The following is a 17,813-nucleotide window of genomic DNA, read 5'->3' as shown; positions in this document are numbered from 1 at the left end:
GTCATTACAAATTTGTCCAAATCCATTGAAGGCTTTATGATAAATGAAATAAATCAGATAGAGAAAGATACTGAATGTTTTCACTTATATATGGAATCTAAAAAAGCCAAATCATAGAAGTAGAGAGTGGATTGGTGATTGCCAGGGGCTGAGGGGGAGGGAAATGGGAAGATGTTGGTCGAGGGGTATAAACTCCCAGCTATAAGAGGAATGCGTTCTAGGGGTCTAATGTACAGCCTGGTGACTGTACTTAATACTGTGTTATATATTTGAAAGTTAAGAGAGAAGATCTTAAATGTTATCAATACACACACATAATTCTGTTAGAGGATGGAGGTATTCACTAACCATTTTGTGGTAATTATTTTGCAACATATACATATATCAACTCATCATATGGTATGCCTTAAACTACATATTTTAATAATATCTTGATAAAGCTAGAAAAAACTAGAAAAACAAAAATAATAAGTTTGTCCAAATCCATAGAATGTACAACACCAAGAGGGAACACTAAACTACCGACTGTGGGTGATAACAGTGTGTTAGCGTCGGTTCATCAGTTGTAACAATTATACCACTCTGGCGGGGGTGCTGCGAATGGGAGAGGCTATGCATGTGTGGGGGCAGGGGGTATATGGAGAATCTCTGTATCTTTGATCATTTTTGCTATGAACCTAAAACTGGTCTTAAAAATAAACAAAAATTGTTGGTACATATAGGAAAATATATTCAAGGTTTAAAGCAGTGATCATAATGCAAAATGAAGACAACAGACATAATTTTCTGCTTATCAGATTGGCAAAAATAAATAAGTTGACAAAACCCCGTATGGGCAAGGGGGTTGGGAAATGGGTGATATCATACAACTTAAATTCACTTAAACCTTCCAGAGGGAAGTTTGGCAATGTATACAAAATTTAGAGTAACACCTCCCGATGTTCCAGTAATGCTGCCTCTAGAAAATTCCTACAGGAAAATGCACAAAGATATGTATATATACATGAGGAAGTTCATCATAGAATTGTTTATAAGAGCAAAATACTGGAAATAATTCCAATGTATGTAATTAGTTAAATAAAATCTAGTATATACATGCAATGTAATACCATGCAGTAATTAAAAGTGATGAAATAGATCTATATTATTGACATGAAAAGATATCCATACATACTGTTAACATGTAAAAAAAAAAAGAAGTACTGAGTGCTTGGATTGCTCAGTCAGTTGAGCGTCTGCCTTTGGCTCAGGTCGTGATCCCAGGGTCCTGGGATCGAGTCCTGCATCGTCCCAGCTCAGCGCGGAGCCTGCTTCTCCCTCTGCCCCTCCCCCTGTTGTGCACGCGCTCTCTCTCTCAAAAATAAATAAACAAAATAGTTTTTTAAAAGATTCTTATAAAAAAAAGAAGTACCTATCCCTTTCTTAGGGACGCTGGTTTGTTTGTCCCCAGGGGCTAAGTTCCCTAAAAGTTTACTGATCTAGATGTCTTCCCAGCACCGGGTGAGGTGGCGACCGGGGTAAGGAGGACAGAAACGATCCTCTCCTTAGAGTGACACACAGTCTGGTTTCTGGAATGGGGCTGAACACGAATATTTTGACCTTCTGAACCCGTATAATCAGGACACTCTTCATTTTAAGGTCCACTTTATAGCAGTGGAAACTGAGGCTCAGGAAGTTAAGATAATTGCTTCAGGTCTGTACAAGCATTTCCTCTCCTGGGTCTGTGGAGGGAGAGGAGGCCTGCTGTGGGCCCTCCCCAAATGTGCCAGGGGTTGCTGGGAGCAGAAGGGTTAAGGGGTGTGGAAATGTGAGCTGAAGAAGGAATAGAGGTGGAAGGGAAGGTGAGGTTGGGTTTTGGGGAGGGGATGGCATCAAAAAGGCAATGGATGTCATCCAAGACCCTCAGCCCCTGCCACCACACAGTCTCGCCTCTGCGGACACAGCTCTTCAGGCCTGCCTGTCAAAAGTGGGCCTTCAACACATAATGAATGAAGGAATAAACAAATGAATGAATAAAAAGAGACACAGTTTATTATTGTATTGGAAGCAGTACAAAGAGCAAGCCAAACCCTTCTCAGACCTTGGCAGCCCCAGCTTCTCTAGGTCACCCTGCATTACCAGATCTGTGAGATCCTTCAAGTCTTCCCAAGTCTGGACAGTCATGAGGTAGGAGGGGGCTCTGAGCTGGCGGCTCAAGAGCCACCACCATTCTGAGTCTGTGCTCAGCTGCCCTCCAGGTCCATAGATTGCAGTCCCTGGAGTTCCCTGGTGGGGTCATGCCTGCCAGGCCCCCTTGACTTGGAGCTAGATCTGGGAGTGCAGGGAGAGGCACCCTGGTCCCGGGCTTTGCAGGCAGAGCAGAACTTGGTGGTATCATCTGGGCAGTGAGGGTGCTCTGATCTCTAGGTATGGCAGGACCAAGATCGAGGTGTCACCAGCCCCCAGAAGGTTGTCTGTGCCAGAGAGAGGTGACTTGTGCATGAGTTCCCTCCTGTGCCCATGCTACACATCCAAGACATAGAAGCCCCCAAAACAGGCCCTGGCCCCTGATCAAACGGCTGTTGAATTGGGCAACAAAAGAGGACTGGCTGTTGGGGAGGCGAGGTGTGTCCTTCTGGACGGGGAGCTGAGCAAGGGTCATGGTTCCTTACCTGGGGTAGGGGGCAGTGTCGCCGAGCATACCATTCCTGGCAGTACAGGCTGACCTGGATGCCTTGGCCCAGAAAGAGCATGGTCCACATTAGCACATTCCACGCTGGGCCTGTGTGCCGGTCATGCATCATGAAGTTCATCAGCCCTGATGCAGGAGGAAAGGTTGTTATTCCAATTCCAGATACCTCGTCTCCCTGGCTGCCCTCCCATCCCAGGGCACTGGGGAGAGATGGAACAGGAAGGCATCGTTGGGCGAGATCTTGAACCCAGCTCCAGCAACCATAGAGGTCTCACGTGGCTCATGTGAAAGCAGGATTCCTCAGTTTATACATCAATATCCTGGATCTTATACTAAACCTTCCAGCCTCATGCCACTTCTCCCCCTTTGTCTCCTTCTATGTGTGCCCTGCTCAGATGCTCCTCTCCAGCCAGAAATCTTCTAGATTCCCCCAAGAAACACCCTACTTCCTCCCTCCCTGTTCCCAAGTTCCTTCCCACCCCAACTTTCATGCCTCCCCCCAGAAGGGTGTGTGGCCTCCCCTGTAGGCCTAGAGTCTCCAGAAGCAGGACTCCAGGCCTCCTCCCTCTGGATGGCTCCCCCTCCTGTGGCACACGGAGGCCCAGCTCACCTCCAATGACAAAGAAGAGTATCAGCATGACAGGGTAGAAGAATCCCAAGACAAAGCAGAAGATGTACTCATGGACCACCGCAGAAACCAGGAACACACCCAGCATGGCAGCCCCTCGGGCCCGGCCACCAAGGAGCTGGCAAGGGTCAGGGGAGAAGGGTGGAATGAGTCTCCCCAAGACTCCTCCACAAAGACCCCCTCCGTAAGGAAGCCAGGAGAGTGTATGGTACAATGGAAAGAATATGGGATTTGGGGTCTGAAGGGCTGATACGTCTTATTTAAGAGCATTTTATTAGCTCTTACATGCAATCTTTAAAAGGGGATATAATAATACTTACTTCTCAGGGTTACTGTGCAGGTTATGTATGTGAAAAGTCTTGGTAACTGAGAGTTGCTATATGCATGCTCCTTAGAAGGCTAAGGAGGGGAGAAATGCTCTGTGGTGGGGTGGAGTTAAGGATAAGGAAGGAAGGAACTTAGATCCTAAGGAGGATTTTCTGCCCAATGGGTTGGGTAGAAGGGGGTAGATGGAAGCCAAGGGGGCCCCTAGGTCTGGAAAAGGTGGATGGTGCAGATGGAGGGAAGGAGAATGTCCTGGAGAGGCTCCATTAACTGTGGGAGCTGAGGGGGTCTGCCGAGCCCATACCCACAGCCCATCTTGATAGACATAACTGTACAGCCAGTCATGGACCACCACGTTCCAAGTGCGGTAGTAGTTGGAGAAGGACGTCGAGTTCCACCAGTCCTGGGGAAGAGTGGGGTCAGGGTTAGGGGAAGGAGGTGAGCATCTGGGTCCTGAGTCTTCCCAAGCCCGAGCTGCTCCTCCCTGCTTCTTGCACCCTGGCCCAGTGGTCCACGGGGAGCTGGCCCCTGGCCGAAGAGAGACAGCAGGCGCTCTCCCAGCTGCCTCTTCAGGACCTGGGGCCCTGCCCTCCCTCCTTCGCCCCCTCTCAGGAGAAGATGATTCCAAAGTACCATGCCCATGAAAGCAGGTAGCCCTGGCTAGTCAGGAGGTGGAGGGGTGGCATTAGAACAGCATCCAGTGGAGCACGTTTCTCATGTGGGAGACTGACAGCACAGCGGAGGTGACACACCATGGAGCCACCATCCTCCCCAGATCACTCCCCAGCCCTCCCTGCATCCAGCTCCCAAGTGACCAGGTCCAGGCCTTACCCGGTAGAACATTCTGTCTCCAAATCGGAGCATCTCTGCGAAGGCGTTGAGCCAGCAGTGGAGGAAGGCAAAGAAGATGAGCAGCAGCATGAAGATCCCTGGTGAGTAGGGACAAGGGTTGCAGGTCAGACTGGCCCACCTGTATCCCCTGGGAAGCTCTGAGGGGCCCTCATCAGCAACCAGGGCCCCAACTCCTACCAACCATTTACTAGTCACTCACTAACTCATGCATTCATTAACCCATCCATCTGCTCATGAACCCCATGCCAGATTTTGGGGATGCACAGATGAATCTCAAAACACCTGACCATCAGGAGTTCACAGAGTGGTTGGAGAGAGAGAGAGAGAAGAGAGAGACAGACAGAGGTAGAGATAGGGACAGAGACATGTCCAACCACGTATCAAGGTCAAATGTGCTGGGAGCTAAGCATGATGACCATTGATATGCTTGGGAGTGCAGAGCAAGGGGTGAGTCATGGTGATTGATGGCTAAAACTGAAAGGCTTCCTAGAGGAGGAGGCATCTCAGTCATAGGCCTCCAAAAAGGGACAGGATTTCACGGCTGGAAAATGGGGAAAGGGCAGTCCAAGCTGAGGGACCAGTAGGAGCAAAGGCCCGGAGGCATGAAAGTGCCATGTCTTTCAATGAACAGGCCGAGCTTGTGGTGGGATGAGATGGGAGGGGCTGCCTGGGAAGGGACCTTGAATGCCAGGCCAAGGGGTCAAATCTTATCTGGAGAGGCCAGCAATGCGGAGTCACTGGAGTTTTTTTGTTTTTTGTTTTTTGTTTTAAAGATTTTATTTATTTATTTGACACAGAGAAAGACACAGCGAGAGCAGGAACACAAGCAGGGGGCGTGGGAGAGGGAGAAGGAGGCCTCCCGCCGAGCAGGGAGCCCGATGCGGGGCTCGATCCCAGGACCCTGGGACCAGGGCCTGAGCTGAAGGCAGACGCTTAACGACTGAGCCACCCAGGTGGCCCGTCACTGGAGTTTTTGAAGCAGGGTGGGCAATGGTTAACCTGGAGGAGGGACATTCATCTGGGCAGCAGTGTCTGGGGCAGGCAGGAGTGGAAAGAGTGAAGGGGTAAGGAGACAGGTGGGAGGCCAATGTAGAAAGAGAGCGTGGAGTGGTCATCTGAAGTGAGCAATGATGGGAGGGGCCACATGTGGGAGAGGTTCCGGAGCAGGAGGTGTTGAACCTGACTGAAGGGAAAGAGTGAGGGGAGGCAGGAATCTCCTGGTAGGAAACCTTCCCCCGGGCGCAGCCCCCTCCCGCCCTGCCTTCAGTGGGCATACCTGGCAACGTGGCGTGCATGATGGAGAGCACCAGAGCCCGGGTACTGAAGGGCTCCCGGCTCATGTTGGCAAAGACAGGGACGCAGAGGCGGCTCAGGATGAAACAGGCATACAGCACGCAGCCCAGGGCCTGGGGGGGTGCGGGAGGGGTGGGGGACACGTCACTTTGAGAGGGGTCACGAGCAGCTGCCCCCTGGCTCTGGGATTGGATGGTGGCCCAGCCCTTGCCTCCTCTTACCTCAGCACCGCCCTCTGACCTCCTCCCCAGGCCTCCCCACCTCACTCCCAGAAATGCCCCCTTGGCCACCACGAGTCCGCCCTTCTACCCCATCTTCTGACCTGGGCAAAGTTCTTGGCCACATAATTCCACCTGACATTGGGTGTCCTGCAGCAGCAATAGGGATAATAGAAAGGAAATAATGGGAATAATAGAAAGGAAAATAAAACGGCAAGGTCCCTGATGGGCCTGGGCATTCGGGAAAGAGGTGCAGGGTCTTACCTGGGATAAGTCTTCCTGTAGATTAGCGTGGGGCAGAAGAGGAAGTAGAGGTAGCTGGAGAAACTGGGGGCCTGCGTGCCCTCACCTGGGGAGGAGTGAGAGGGCTCCATCAGTGAAGGGGGAAGGGAGAGAGGGCCGGGGAGGGGTGGAGGCTGGGGAAGGGCTGGGACTGGTGGGTGGAGGGTTGGATAGGACCGGGGTTCGGGGGATGGGTGAGGGGCTGGATATTGGGTCTGGAGGTGTGGTGGGGAAGTGAGACTACTCAGGAGCTGAAGCTGCTCTTTGACACCCTTCTTTTGCTTCCATTCCAGGCACCCTACTTTCTGGGACAGGACCTGCTTGGTCAGCGTTTCATTTGGCACTCACAAGTTCCACCACACATTCTCTCTCTCCTTCTGTTCTGACTTCCCAATATAAGGCTCTCATACCCTGGGTCTTTCCAGGCTAGGCCTGGAAATTGGAAAGTACCAGAAATCCTGGGTAACAGAGGTGCCATATCTCAGAGGTGGGACCTGAGAATGCCTAATGACTAAGGCCCACAGAGTCCAGCTGGAGGCCAGAGTTCTGCCCTGGGGGGCAACACAGGCTCAGGAAGCCACAGATTTTATGAGCATCCTGCAACCGCTGACTTCACTCAAAACAGCCAAAAGGCTCGAGTTCACAGCAGGGCCAACCCAAGGCCTCACCTACTCTGGCACAAAGGGTTCCAGGCATAGCCTCTCTCAAGAAGGAGTAGCTCTTCATCAGGAGCCTGACCTGAGATGGAATGGAAAGGAGGTTAAGTTGCTGTGTGGCTTTGAGCAAATCACTTAACATCTCTGTGAGCTCTTTTACAGAAGAGAGGCAGGCGGATTGCAAAATCTGTAAGGTCAAAGCCCATACTTTATCTTTTTGTCGGGTAGTCTTATAGCCTAACAAGCAGCTGCCGGGATGAGTCAAGGGTAAAGGGGTACAGGAAAGGCCAGGGCGGAGCCTCCAGCCAGTTAACCCCGGTGACTCCTTGCAAAGTCCGATTGTATTTGCACAGCAGCAAATTTCCTTGGAGCCGGCTTGGTGCGCTCAAATCCTTGGCGCCGGACTCCGCCTCTAGGAACTAGCTCCGCCCCTACCAATACTGCAAGTACAAGTGCCCTCCCCCAGAGGAGCCCCGCCCCAGCCTCGTCTTGCCCATCACCTGCTCGAAGACTAGGACACTGCGCGACGCGGGCGGGAGCTGATACTCCAGGGCCACGTGGACCGGGAGGACGCAGACGACAGCGGTGTGGGCGACCAGCAGCACGCAGCCTAGGGCCACCCCCAGCATCCAGGCCCCTCCAGCCCGGGGCCACGCCCACAGCCGCAGGGCCTGGTAGGGCACCAGCAGAGTGGACAGGAACATGGGGACCCATGTCATCAGCGCCAAGGGCAGCTGTCCAAAGCTGAAGATCAGTAGGTCAAACTCCAGCATCAGCCTTGGAGTGGAGAGGGAGAAACAAAGGAGACAAATGTGTGGCCCATCCTTGTCCCCTCCCTCGGCAGTCAGAGCTCTTGGAGGATAAACTGAGGTATTTTGTGAAGGTTACTAGGGCCCCGTATCTGAAGGTTTTCAAGATGGCACCTCTGTTGTCCCGAACTTCTAGCACAGGGTGTTGCCTGAAAAGACTCAATCATGGGGTGGGTTTGCCTACAAATGACCTTTAGGGCCCTTTGAATCTTATGATATTGCAGGAGGGCTCAGAACTTTGTATGCCGTGGGTATTACAATATGAGGTATTCAGAGTTTATCCTTGATTTCTGTTAGTTGTGTTCTTTTGGAGTATCTGTAGCTGTAGACAGACTTAGTGGAAAGCAGGTCACTGGGTGTTTTATTTGCTTATGTTTAGAGTGTATGGTTTGGAACGGGGAAAAATGGGAAACCACCTAAATGTCCACGAGGAAAGGACCAAAAGCTGGCACGTCCCGACTGCAGTCGTTAAGAACAGTGGGCTGACATGGAAAAATCTCTTAGATAGGAAGAGAAGTTGAGGAGTAGAACCAGAACAATAAGTACAGTAAGTATCTTATTTATGTAAAGCCTCACAACAGATACTTTCTTTGTTCTTATATACATGTGGATGCGAACGCATGGAAAATGCTCTGGAGGGAAACTCTCAAAACTGTTAAAAATGTTACCTCTGATAGAGGTCTGGGGTTGGCGGAGTGGTCAGGAGGAACTGTCACTTTTACGTGTATTTGAACTTTTTACTGACATTTGATCCTTCTACTACTCATATAATTAACAACAATTTTACCAGAAGGAAATACTGTTGCTGAACCCACAGATCCTTGGTCCTCTTCTTGTTACTGCTTCCTAAGCCGTACTTAGGGTGAGGTAGGTGCAGTGCAAATACAGACCCGCCCCCCCCCAAGATCTATAGCCCTCTGAGACTCATCCCCAGATTTGGGGGTGCTCTGGGGCGGATGCCTGTGGGCATGTCTGGGTTCCCCACAAGACTGGAAGTGCCTCACAGACAGGGATGGGGTCTGGCCCTCATCTCTGGCCCCCAGGGTGGGTACTTGGGAGGTGCTCACTGGAGGTTGCTTGGATTGAACGGTGCTGACTTGGGAGGGAGTGTGAGCGAGTGGTGCGGTGTGAAGTGTGCCTGTGTGCTCACGTGTATCTGCCTCAGGGCAAGGTTCCTACTGAGAAGTATTTGAGCAGAGGAGAGAGTGTCCCCTGAGTGGCTGACCCGGGAGGTCAGACCAAGGGCCATCCAAGGCTGTGGAAGGAAGAAGTCTAAGAGTGTGTTTTAGGTGGGAAGGTTGTTGGAAGCAATGGTGATGTGTGTCCAATAATCAAAGGATCAAAGTTGGGGGGGGGCTGTGCAATGGCAAGTGGAACACTGGGGACCTAGGGGGTCTGATCTGTGTGCCTATCCCAGGCCGGAGGGGGGCCTACCTGCCCTCGTCAATGAAGTCGATGGCCAGGGTGCTGATGATGAAGACACAGAGGCCGGCGATGAACATGTGGTAGATGGTGCGGAAATGTTGCACCTCCATCAACTCGCTGCAGGGACAGGGGCCCAAAGTTCGGTGTGGGAGGGTCCTCAAGGTCGTGGGGACCAGCTCAGGCATGATACACATGTGGGGTGAAGACTAGCGATTGGGAACTTGCACCTAAGGGCTGGGACATGGCTGGGACTTCTCATCGTGGTGGCCTTTCTTCCACAATCATGCCCAGGGCAAATGGGGAAGATGAACTTTAGAAACCCTCTCCAAGTCTTCCCTCCAAACACCTAGAACCCGAGGATTAGAAATGAGGGGTCCTGGACCCCCTCCCGCCAGCCAAAGCTCTTTCTTTTCCTCCCATCCCCTGTCCTTGATGTGGACTCACTCAAGCAGGGACTTTCGGATGATGAAAATTTTCCGTTTCCCCAGGGCTGGCTCCCGGGCCCTGAATGAAGACAGTTGTTCCGGGTCAGGACCCAAAGGAAGAAGGCACTGGGTAGAGAGCAGAGCCTTGCAGAAGGTGAAGACTTGGGAGCCAAGGGCAGTAGTAGAGTAAGGTCAGGGTGAGGGCCAGAGGGCAGGACCAGGTGGAAGGTCAGGACCAGCGCAGAACAAGGCCCGGAGGTGGAGGTCAGAGTCAGGCAGGCGAAGGCGATAAGGGGAAAAGAGAGAAGGTTGAAGTCGGGGTCATGCCCACACTGGCAAAGGATGCGTGAGATGATATTTAGGGCTCATAACCCTCACGGTAGAGGAGCCTGCGACAGGAACCCAGCCCCCCCGCTCCTCAGACACTCACTTGCTTGAGGAATCTGGAGGAACGGAGGGCACAGGTCCACCTTGTGGTGGGTAGGATTGTACGGCCTCCCACAGGACCCGATCCAGCAGCTCCATCAGCGGTCCCTGAGCTTGCTCCAGCAGCTGCGTCTTCACAGCCTACAGGACAAAGCAGGGCAGGCCCGCTGTCTCCATCTAGACCGCCATCCTCTCATTCACCATGTAGTTGCTGAGCTGCTTTCTCTGTGTGTCGGGCCCATCACTAGGTGCGAGGAACAGGCACGGCTCTGGCCCAGGGGTTCCTCCCAAATTTATTTCTCTCTGGCTTCCCAGGGCAGCAGTGAGGACCAAGGAAAGCCACTTTCAGGGCCAGGGTCTGGATGTCGACCACCTTGTCTTGTCTGACCCTACTCTCTTCTTCTTCTCCCCAGCCTTCCCTCTCTCTTTAGTCCCACCAACAGAAGACTGTTCACTGGCTGACTTTTGGCCCCTGCCCTGCTGACCTGTATTTCAAACCCCTCCATCTTCACCCTTAGCTCTCACCTGATCTGAGGGGTTTGAGCCCAAGAACAAATTGTCTTTACAACGTCCCGGTCCCTACAGCCCTCCACTCCAAGACCTGTCCGTCTTGACCTCTGACCTCCCTCACCTCCATATGTCGGGTCCATTGCACCAAGTCCATGCCTCCGTCCTTCTTGGTGTTTCCTAGGAGGCGGGGTCAAAGGGCACACCCAAGGGGGAGGAGTTAAGGTGCTGCCACCTGGGACAGACCCAGAAACATCTTCGGTCCAGGAAGTGCTTTCTGTCCGCTCAGCAGCCTCCCCGCCCCCAACCAGTGGAGTATCTAGTATCACGGTGGGGCGATCAGAAGGGGAAGTTACTTTTGCAGGGGGTGAGGCGGCCACTGGGAGCCTGATGACATTACCTGGGAAACGGGAAGCTACTCCGTTCACCCTCGGGGGTGAAAGAGTCCACAAGATAGGGCAAGGCCCCAGCTCTGAATATCTTTTTGCTTCCCTCTGCTGGCTGGGCAGTGAGGGGCAGAGGCGGCGGCCACCTTCCCTCACCTCCCAAGACAGCAGGAGCCCCCTCTCAACAACGCGTCCCAACCTCCAGCCCGCGCTGAGCTCTCTGCGCCCCCAGAGGGTGGTTCACCTTCTCCCGACGGTCGCTCTTGTTGCTCTCCTCTGGGCCCTTCTCCCCGCCGCAGTCGGGCCGCCTTTGGCTCCATGGTGTGAGTCCTAACTGGGCAGCAGGCGGCTGTGCAGTGCTCCCTCCCTCCCCTCCTTGCTGCCTGCCCGGCTCTTATCTCACTCAGCTCATTAGACAGCTCCAAAGACTAAAGTCCTCTCGGGAGGAGGGAAACTCCAGGAGCACAATCGCTTATCTGGCGCAGAGGGTAACACTTCTCAGCTACAGGCCGGGCTCTGCCGGCTGTCCCAGGGATGGTTGCCACCCCCCGCAACGGCCCAATCCGCCACCCAGATGTCCAGCTGAGTGAGCCACCCCTCCCGCAGGAACAGTGGCTCTGCATGCCTGTGTGCCGTGGGGAGGAGGACTTTGCTTCTCTGAGGCTTATCGCCTAGCACGACTCCCCTGGCCATCTCCTTCCCAGCAGCCTGAAGGATCTTCGGGTACCAGCGCACTCAGCTCCCTTAGACCATGCGATGAGGTGTGTGGTGTGCATGTGAATCATGTTCTGATGGGGTTGGCGCCTGTGACAAAGGCGGTGCTGTGGCTCCTCCAGGAAGTGCTGGGTGCCAGGGCCCCTGGGCCGCAGCTCTGCCCGACACCTGCTGGGGTTAGCGTGTGGGCAGGAAGGAGGCAAAACAAACCCTTATTCCGGGCCCAGGGGACGCCAGGCGTTGTCACGGATGGAAGAACAAGATTTAAATCCTCATTCGCCAGCTGTGTAGCTTCAGGCAAGTGACCCAAATGTTTTAAGCCACAGTTTCCTCCTCTGGAAAACAGGGGCAAAAGTCCCTACCTCACAAGGTTATCGTAAGCACAAAATGAGGTAGGCCACGGAGAAGCACACACTCCAGGGTCTGGCCCGTGGGAGGGGCTCAATAAGTAAGACTTTCCTTCCCTTTTCAGTAGGATGTAACAGAAAGGTAAGTACTTTGAGAGTTCTTCTTTATCGGTTCCTCCTGGGGATTAACTATTAATCCTTCCTCTCCCCTGTCCCGTTGTGTTCAAATATTTGTGTTAGAAACAAGGTCACAAACTGAGACAAAGGCCTTGACCCCCACGTCTCCCCTGCTCCCACTCCCTGGTGGGTAGTGGGGCGAGGCTCGAGGGCTGGAAACCTCTACCAGTGGCTGTCTCCTGCATTCCCACCACAGGAGAGGAGAGCTATAGGGGGGGCGGGGGGCAGAAGGTGGGAGAGAGACGGGCTCCATAAATGTGAGAGGTAGAGACACAGAGACGTAGGTCAGAGACCCCCAACACAGCTTTATTCACACCCCAAGCCCACACTAACAATCTCTCCATGTGCGGGGTCCCAGGGGGCGAGGGGGACAGTGGGGTAGGGCCTGAAGGTGGAGTGTGGGGCTCAGGGCTCCTGAGTTACTCATCACTCAACAAATGACCCAAGATGACAGCCCCAGGCTCCTTCCAGTGGCCCTGCAGTGCCCCCCCACACTCCCCCAGGCTTAGCCACTGCTCGCAGTGGGGCAGGAAGAGCTTCCATCGCCATCCGGGGGCCCCGGCAGGGGCTGGCCCATCCGATCCACACACCAGCAGGGACCTCGGCGCTGCCCCTGGGAGGAGCGGCACTAGGGAGAGAGGCACAGGGATCAGAGGGGCCGCCCTGAGGACAGGAGGGCCCGGAGGGCCCGAGGGGGCTGAGTCTGAGTGTGCAGGAACATCTGAGAGCTCTCAGGCTCCCTTCTCTTGCTCCTCTCTTCTCCACCCACTAAACTGGGCCTGTTCTTCCAGGCCTGAACCACGGTTCTCAAAGTGTGGTTCCCAAACCAGCCGCGGCAGGAGCCCTAAGGGACTGCGTTAGAAATGCAAATCCTCAGACTCTGGGGGGAGGGCTCAGCCACCTGTGTGTTCACAGCCCCTAGGCAGCCATAAGCCAGCTCACAGATGGGAGCCCCAGAGTTAGGCCTTCCTGGGTTAGGCAGTCTGACGCCTCTACTACAGCATGTGGCTGTTCTCTGGGTTTGTGTGGGCCCTAAAGTGGGGGAATCTTAAAGGCAGGGGCAGGGTCTTCTTTATGCCCTTTGTAAGCTCCCCTCACCCCATCCCTGGTAGGACCAAGGGGAAGAGAGGAGAGGAGGGGCCTCACCTGCCGCTTCCGGTAGAAGCCCCGATGGTCACAATTAGGCACGTAGAGGGTATGAGCCCCCCGATACACCTCGGTCTGCAGTTGCTGTAGCACTGAGTCCAGATGTTTGCGGCACGGGCCCTGGGAGAAGGGAGAGCAGGCAGCTCAGAACCGTCCCAGCCTAGCTCCACTGTACAGCCCCCAGGGCCCCCAGCCAGGGTCCCAGGACGCGCACGTGGGAGACCACTCCAAGCCCAAGGGGACAGCCTCAGATGGGAGTGTCCAGGGCTCCCCACCCCTCCTGCTCTCTGCCAGTTGCAAACGCACCATCTCGGTGTCTTGGACACCCCCAGGATTGGGTCGGCCCAGAGTGGTAGCGGCCCCCGGATTCCTCTGTTGGTCTCTGCGGTTTGTGTCCTGTGGACGAGTGGTTCCTGCTTGGGGTTTGCTCTCCTTAGGATTCTCTCCTACAGCCACAAGAGGAATGGGGGAGGAAGAGTCCAGAAATCAGAAGTCAAAGACCAGAACCAAATGGAAGAGAGCCTTGCTCACCCTGACTCCCCAAAGTGGGAGGAAGAGAGGAAGAGAAGAGCTTTCCAGGTAGTGGAAATGAGGACGGTTAGAACTTGTTTCCTCCTGTACCTTCTTCTGGCCTCAGTTTCTCTCTCTGACAAAGAGTGATATTACCTTTCCTGACAATATCTCCAGACTAGTCTTAAGTCTTATAAGGGAGAAGCATTTTGGAAAGGAAACATCCAGGCCAAGCACAAATATATTGGGAGGCCTTGGGCTTGGGGGTGAAAAGACCTGGCTGTTCCCCCAGAAGCCAGAAGGGGGTGCACCAAGCCAGGAAGATGAGGCAGGAGAACAAGGGATGTGGGATGGGGTTAGCAGGGACCCAAGTGGAATGTGTGTCCCCGGTGTGACCCTGCTGTGACTCAGCCCATCCCTCCCAGGCTTTAGACATGGTTACTTTTGGGGCACTGCAGTGGGGGCCTCTCCCTTCTGGTCTCCCATAGCTCAGCCCAGCTCAACCCCAGTGGTCCCAGGAGCAGTATGATTCAGCCCTTAACGGGGCCAGGCAGAGGGCAGGTTGCAAAGATGCAGGGAATGGGGGGCTTCTAACCTGCAGGCTGTTCTTGGCTCTGGAGAATGTGTCATACATGGTGTCTGGGGGGCCTGGGGAAAGCTCAGGATGGGAGGGGGTGAGGAAATAAATCAGGACCAGGACATCAGGGTAAGGAAAATGCAGGGAGGGGAGTATGCACTGCTTGGAATTTGCCCCAGCTGTAAAATTAGATATTATGGCCCCAAAGGGATCATCTGTTCCTTTTCATGCCCAAAGACAAGCTCTGCTCAAGTCCCCAATCCTCAAGCCTAGACAGTTGCTCCCACCTGCCTACTAACCGCAACCCAAGAGCCATTCCCTCTGCCATCCTGACTCTGACCCTTCTTCCTCCACCCTTCTCAGACCATGCCCCTCATTCCCTCCATTTAGCACCCTACCACGACCTTGCTCCTACTACCTCCTCTGACCCACCTAGACAACCCTTTCTATGAGGACCCCTAGCAGCCTGGACTCAGGCATTTGGACAGAAAGAAACTCCCAGTTAACTTCCCATCCCTTCCCATGGAAGAAACCAGGAGCTCAGATGCCCGGGGCGGGGCGGCGGGGGGGGGGAATGCTTTCATTTCCTGCCCTCCTTATGTCCTTGCTGCCCCCCATCTTTTGGATTCTGACTCACTTCTGTCCCACCCACCCAGTGACTCAGCCTTCTATTTTCCTCCCTGGGGTAGGGTGGGGTAGGGTGGGTGGAGGGTTCTGAGCGGCTTTAAATCATAACCCTGATTTGGCAGATTTCCTTCTTTTCCCACCTCTATCCCCTTCTCTTGAGGCCCCTAGCGCCTGCCCTCTGACCCTAGTCTAGTCTGAAACAATTCTGGGTTTGGAGCATCTTTTGTTTTAGACCCCATGTTCAGGTGCTTTGGACACCCTGATATTAAGGGGAGAAGGGGGGGCTATTTCTCAGTGTGTGTAGGATTTGAGAGTCTGGGTTCCCTTCCCTCCTTCTCTCAATGGAAACTGGGAACAACATCTGGGTCCTTTCTCCAGCTCCGGGGGTTCGAGGAAAGGAGCTGGGATGCTGTGGCATGGCCCTAAAACCCTCCATGCTCACCTTTCCCTTCAAGAGAAAATAAATGGGGGGGGGAGGTTAAGGGCTCAAGACATTTCCCTGCGTTGTCCCCAGGGCCTGTAGCCGCACCCCAACCTTCTAGCTGCTTCCCGCCCTTGCCCCTTCACGCTCCAAACGTGCCCCCCCCCCCCAGGGTTAGGAAAAAGAAGCATCACTGACAACCCAGAGGCTTGCAGGGCTGCCCGCGCCGGGCTCTGCGGGACCCTGCTCTCCAGGACCCTGCCCGGGGCTGTGCGGGGCTCACGTGGGCGGGGCAGGGGCGGGGCGCGGACTCACCCGGGGGCCCCCGCGCCCGGCGGCAGCGGCCGCGGCCCAGCAGCAGCGCCCGCAAAGGCGCCTCGTCTTCCTCGGGCGGGTGGCACTGCAGTCCTGGGACGCAGTTAGGGGTGTAGACCCCGCACTGCTGTCCCTCCCTCCTGAGGCAGCCCCCAGCTTCCGTGCAGCCCTCGGTCGGCGGCCCCCCATCCTCCTCCTCCACGCAAGCCCCTGGACAACCCGCCTGCACCCCCTGCCCGCAGCCTGGGCACCGTGCCAAGGCGGCTCCTGAGCGGGCAGCGAGCAGCAGGGTTAGCAGCAGCAGGGGCCGCAGCAGCCCGTAGGGGGTCATGGTCAGGATTTTTTGTCCCGTCCACTCCTCCCAGAGCAGTCTTAGCGCAGCTGCTGCCCGCCGCCGCCCCTCTGCCTTAAGTAGCCGCCGGTCAGGGGCTGGGCCCTTTAAGAGCCAGGTGAAGGGGGGTGGGGGAGAAGGCAGGGGCATTCCCTAAACTGGGTGGGACTGGAGAGGCCCCCCCCCACCTGGGTCCTCCCCACTTTTCTCTCCCCCTTCCCTTCCCAGTTTCTGTTTACTTCCCAAATGACTCTGATTTTTCTTGCTTTGTTCCCGGGACTCTCGGCCCGGAATTTGGGAGCTGGACAGCTGGCTGGAGGCACTAGAGGGTGGGGAGGGGTGGAGAAAGGAGAGGACGGGAGCTGGGATGAAGCGAAAAACCTGGAATCCAGTCCATGTGTATGTGTGGGGGATGAAGGGGCGCAGGGACTCTGGTGGGGAGTGAGGGGCCTGCTGTCTGAAAGGGAGGGCGGAGGGATGGGGTGTGGGAGTCACAAGGGAGATGTATGCAAAGGGAAAGAGACAAGGCCCGGGATGCTGGATAATGGGGACCTTGGAAAACCCAGTGCTGGTGGGAGAATGTAGCCCGAGGGAGAGGAGAGGAAGAGCAACCTTTGAGATGTTACTGTGGGAAAATGGGGGTCAGGGGGCCAGACTGGGTGAAGGTGGTAGAAGGGGGGAGGTGGGGAGGGTGGGAAGAAGAACCTTGAATGTATAGGCTTTACGCCTAGGATTGTGGTGGGGCCACCGGAGTATCCCAGAGGGCCCCCATGTGCAAGGGTGAGAATAGCTGAATGCCTGGCAGGTAGGGACAGGGTAGTTGTGAGGGACTGGCCCGTTGAAATAATGGAGGTGGAGGGGGGTGGGGCAAAAGTTAGAGGAACCCATACTTTGGGTGCTCTTGGCAACAGTGGACAGAGAAGAGACACCTGCCCCCCTTCTGTCCTTCATCCAGGTTAGCCTCCATTCCTTTCCTTTCTTAGAATCTGCCCCTTCACCCCTAGTATCACCCATTGGGTTGTCTGGATTCATCGGGTTTTGCTTTGTCCAGGGGGCAGTGGACTGGGACAGGGCTGGGTATTTCTGCCAGCTGCGTAGCCTTCACTGCACTGGTCTGTCTACCCCCCCCAACTGCCCACCCCCCCCCCCTCCAGGGCAGTGCCCCACCCATCCCCAGCCCTCCTAGCTGAGCCTGCCTTCCTAGAGGCAAGAGGCAGGAAGAAGGACCGCTCCTCTTGGCAGCTCACACCGGCCCTGCTCAGGATTACGCAACAAGAGCCATCTCATTCTTTCCTAAAACAAGGGCTCTGGGCAGTGACTAAGTTTAAATTCTGGGCCCACAAGCACTAATGTCAGCAAGGGCTTCCTGAACTTTTAGGTAAATACAAAAGAAGAATTTCACTCCCAGCACCGCTCCCCACCCTGCCCTGGCTACCCCTGGGACCCTAGAACATGAATTTGGGGAGCAGAGTCTTGCAGTAGCTGTGACCCACTGAGGCAGATTGGACAGGCTGGGAGGAAGGGAGTTGGGGGACTGCGAGAGGGCAGCTCTCCTCCACTCGGCAGAGACTCTGTGACCTCCTTCTCCAAGCTCTGACCCCAGGGTGGAGAGCTCTGTCCTGTCCCCAAAGCCTTATCACTTTTCATGGGCTCCAGCTTGTTGCTCCTGCATCAAACAGGAGGGCAGAGGGAAGTTTGGGATGAGGAAGAGATGGACGCGTTCCCTGCAGGATCCCAGTGTGGCTT

The 17,813-nt window shown here is 54.7% G+C and overlaps 2 protein-coding genes across 4 annotated transcripts; both read right to left on the bottom strand.

The window, feature by feature from the left end:
- Positions 1-2,009: 2,009 nt before the first annotated feature.
- On the bottom strand, positions 2,010-11,720 carry SOAT2 (sterol O-acyltransferase 2). The gene is made up of 15 exons (XM_028125407.2): positions 11,147-11,720; positions 10,641-10,696; positions 10,014-10,150; positions 9,603-9,662; positions 9,168-9,275; positions 7,425-7,701; positions 6,937-7,006; positions 6,251-6,335; positions 6,091-6,136; positions 5,752-5,881; positions 4,455-4,552; positions 3,928-4,026; positions 3,282-3,417; positions 2,652-2,797; positions 2,010-2,453 (listed from the first exon to the last, which is right to left on the bottom strand). Exons 1-15 carry the CDS (start codon positions 11,220-11,222, stop codon positions 2,403-2,405), a joined length of 1,575 nt encoding a protein of 524 aa, XP_027981208.1. The 5' UTR covers positions 11,223-11,720; the 3' UTR covers positions 2,010-2,402.
- Positions 11,721-12,645: 925 nt separating this feature from the next.
- IGFBP6 (insulin like growth factor binding protein 6) lies at positions 12,646-16,067 on the bottom strand. 3 transcript variants are annotated; one of them, XM_088025614.1, is made up of 4 exons: positions 15,736-16,067; positions 13,593-13,764; positions 13,287-13,406; positions 12,646-12,768 (listed from the first exon to the last, which is right to left on the bottom strand). In XM_088025614.1, the coding sequence occupies exons 1-4, from the start codon at positions 16,065-16,067 to the stop codon at positions 12,646-12,648; spliced, it is 747 nt and encodes a 248-aa protein (XP_087881740.1). The 3 variants fall into 3 exon arrangements, with proteins under 3 accessions (XP_087881740.1, XP_087881741.1, XP_027981529.1); XM_088025615.1 differs by having other exon boundaries at positions 13,593-13,732; positions 15,737-16,067; XM_028125728.2 differs by having other exon boundaries at positions 13,593-13,729; positions 15,737-16,067.
- Between the last annotated feature and the right edge of the window lie 1,746 nt (positions 16,068-17,813).

Source organism: Eumetopias jubatus, unplaced genomic scaffold (assembly GCF_037043125.1).
Source record: "Eumetopias jubatus isolate StellerSeaLion01/CBP00866 unplaced genomic scaffold, mEumJub1_p1.0 scaffold_8, whole genome shotgun sequence".
NCBI lineage: Eukaryota > Metazoa > Chordata > Mammalia > Carnivora > Otariidae > Eumetopias > Eumetopias jubatus.
This window is presented reverse-complemented; position numbering and strand designations above follow the sequence as displayed.

Bases quoted from the DNA above. Each gene is read 5' to 3' on its own strand.
- SOAT2 (XM_028125407.2), bottom strand. From the start codon at position 11,222: ATGGAGCCAAAGGCGGCCCGACTGCGGCGGGGAGAAGGGCCCAGAGGA. The intron at 9,663-10,013 runs GTGAGTGTCTGA...GTCTTCATTCAG, and splicing joins CCTCCAGATTCCTCAAGCAA to GGCCCGGGAGCCAGCCCTGG. The intron at 6,137-6,250 runs GTAAGACCCTGC...TTGCTGCTGCAG, and splicing joins TACAGGAAGACTTATCCCAG to GACACCCAATGTCAGGTGGA.
- IGFBP6 (XM_088025614.1), bottom strand. From the start codon at position 16,067: ATGACCCCCTACGGGCTGCTGCGGCCCCTGCTGCTGCTAACCCTGCTG. The intron at 13,407-13,592 runs GTGCGTTTGCAA...CCCTTCTCCCAG, and splicing joins GTGTCCAAGACACCGAGATG to GGCCCGTGCCGCAAACATCT. The intron at 12,769-13,286 runs GTGAGGCCCCTC...CTCTCTCCCTAG, and splicing joins GCTTCTACCGGAAGCGGCAG to TGCCGCTCCTCCCAGGGGCA.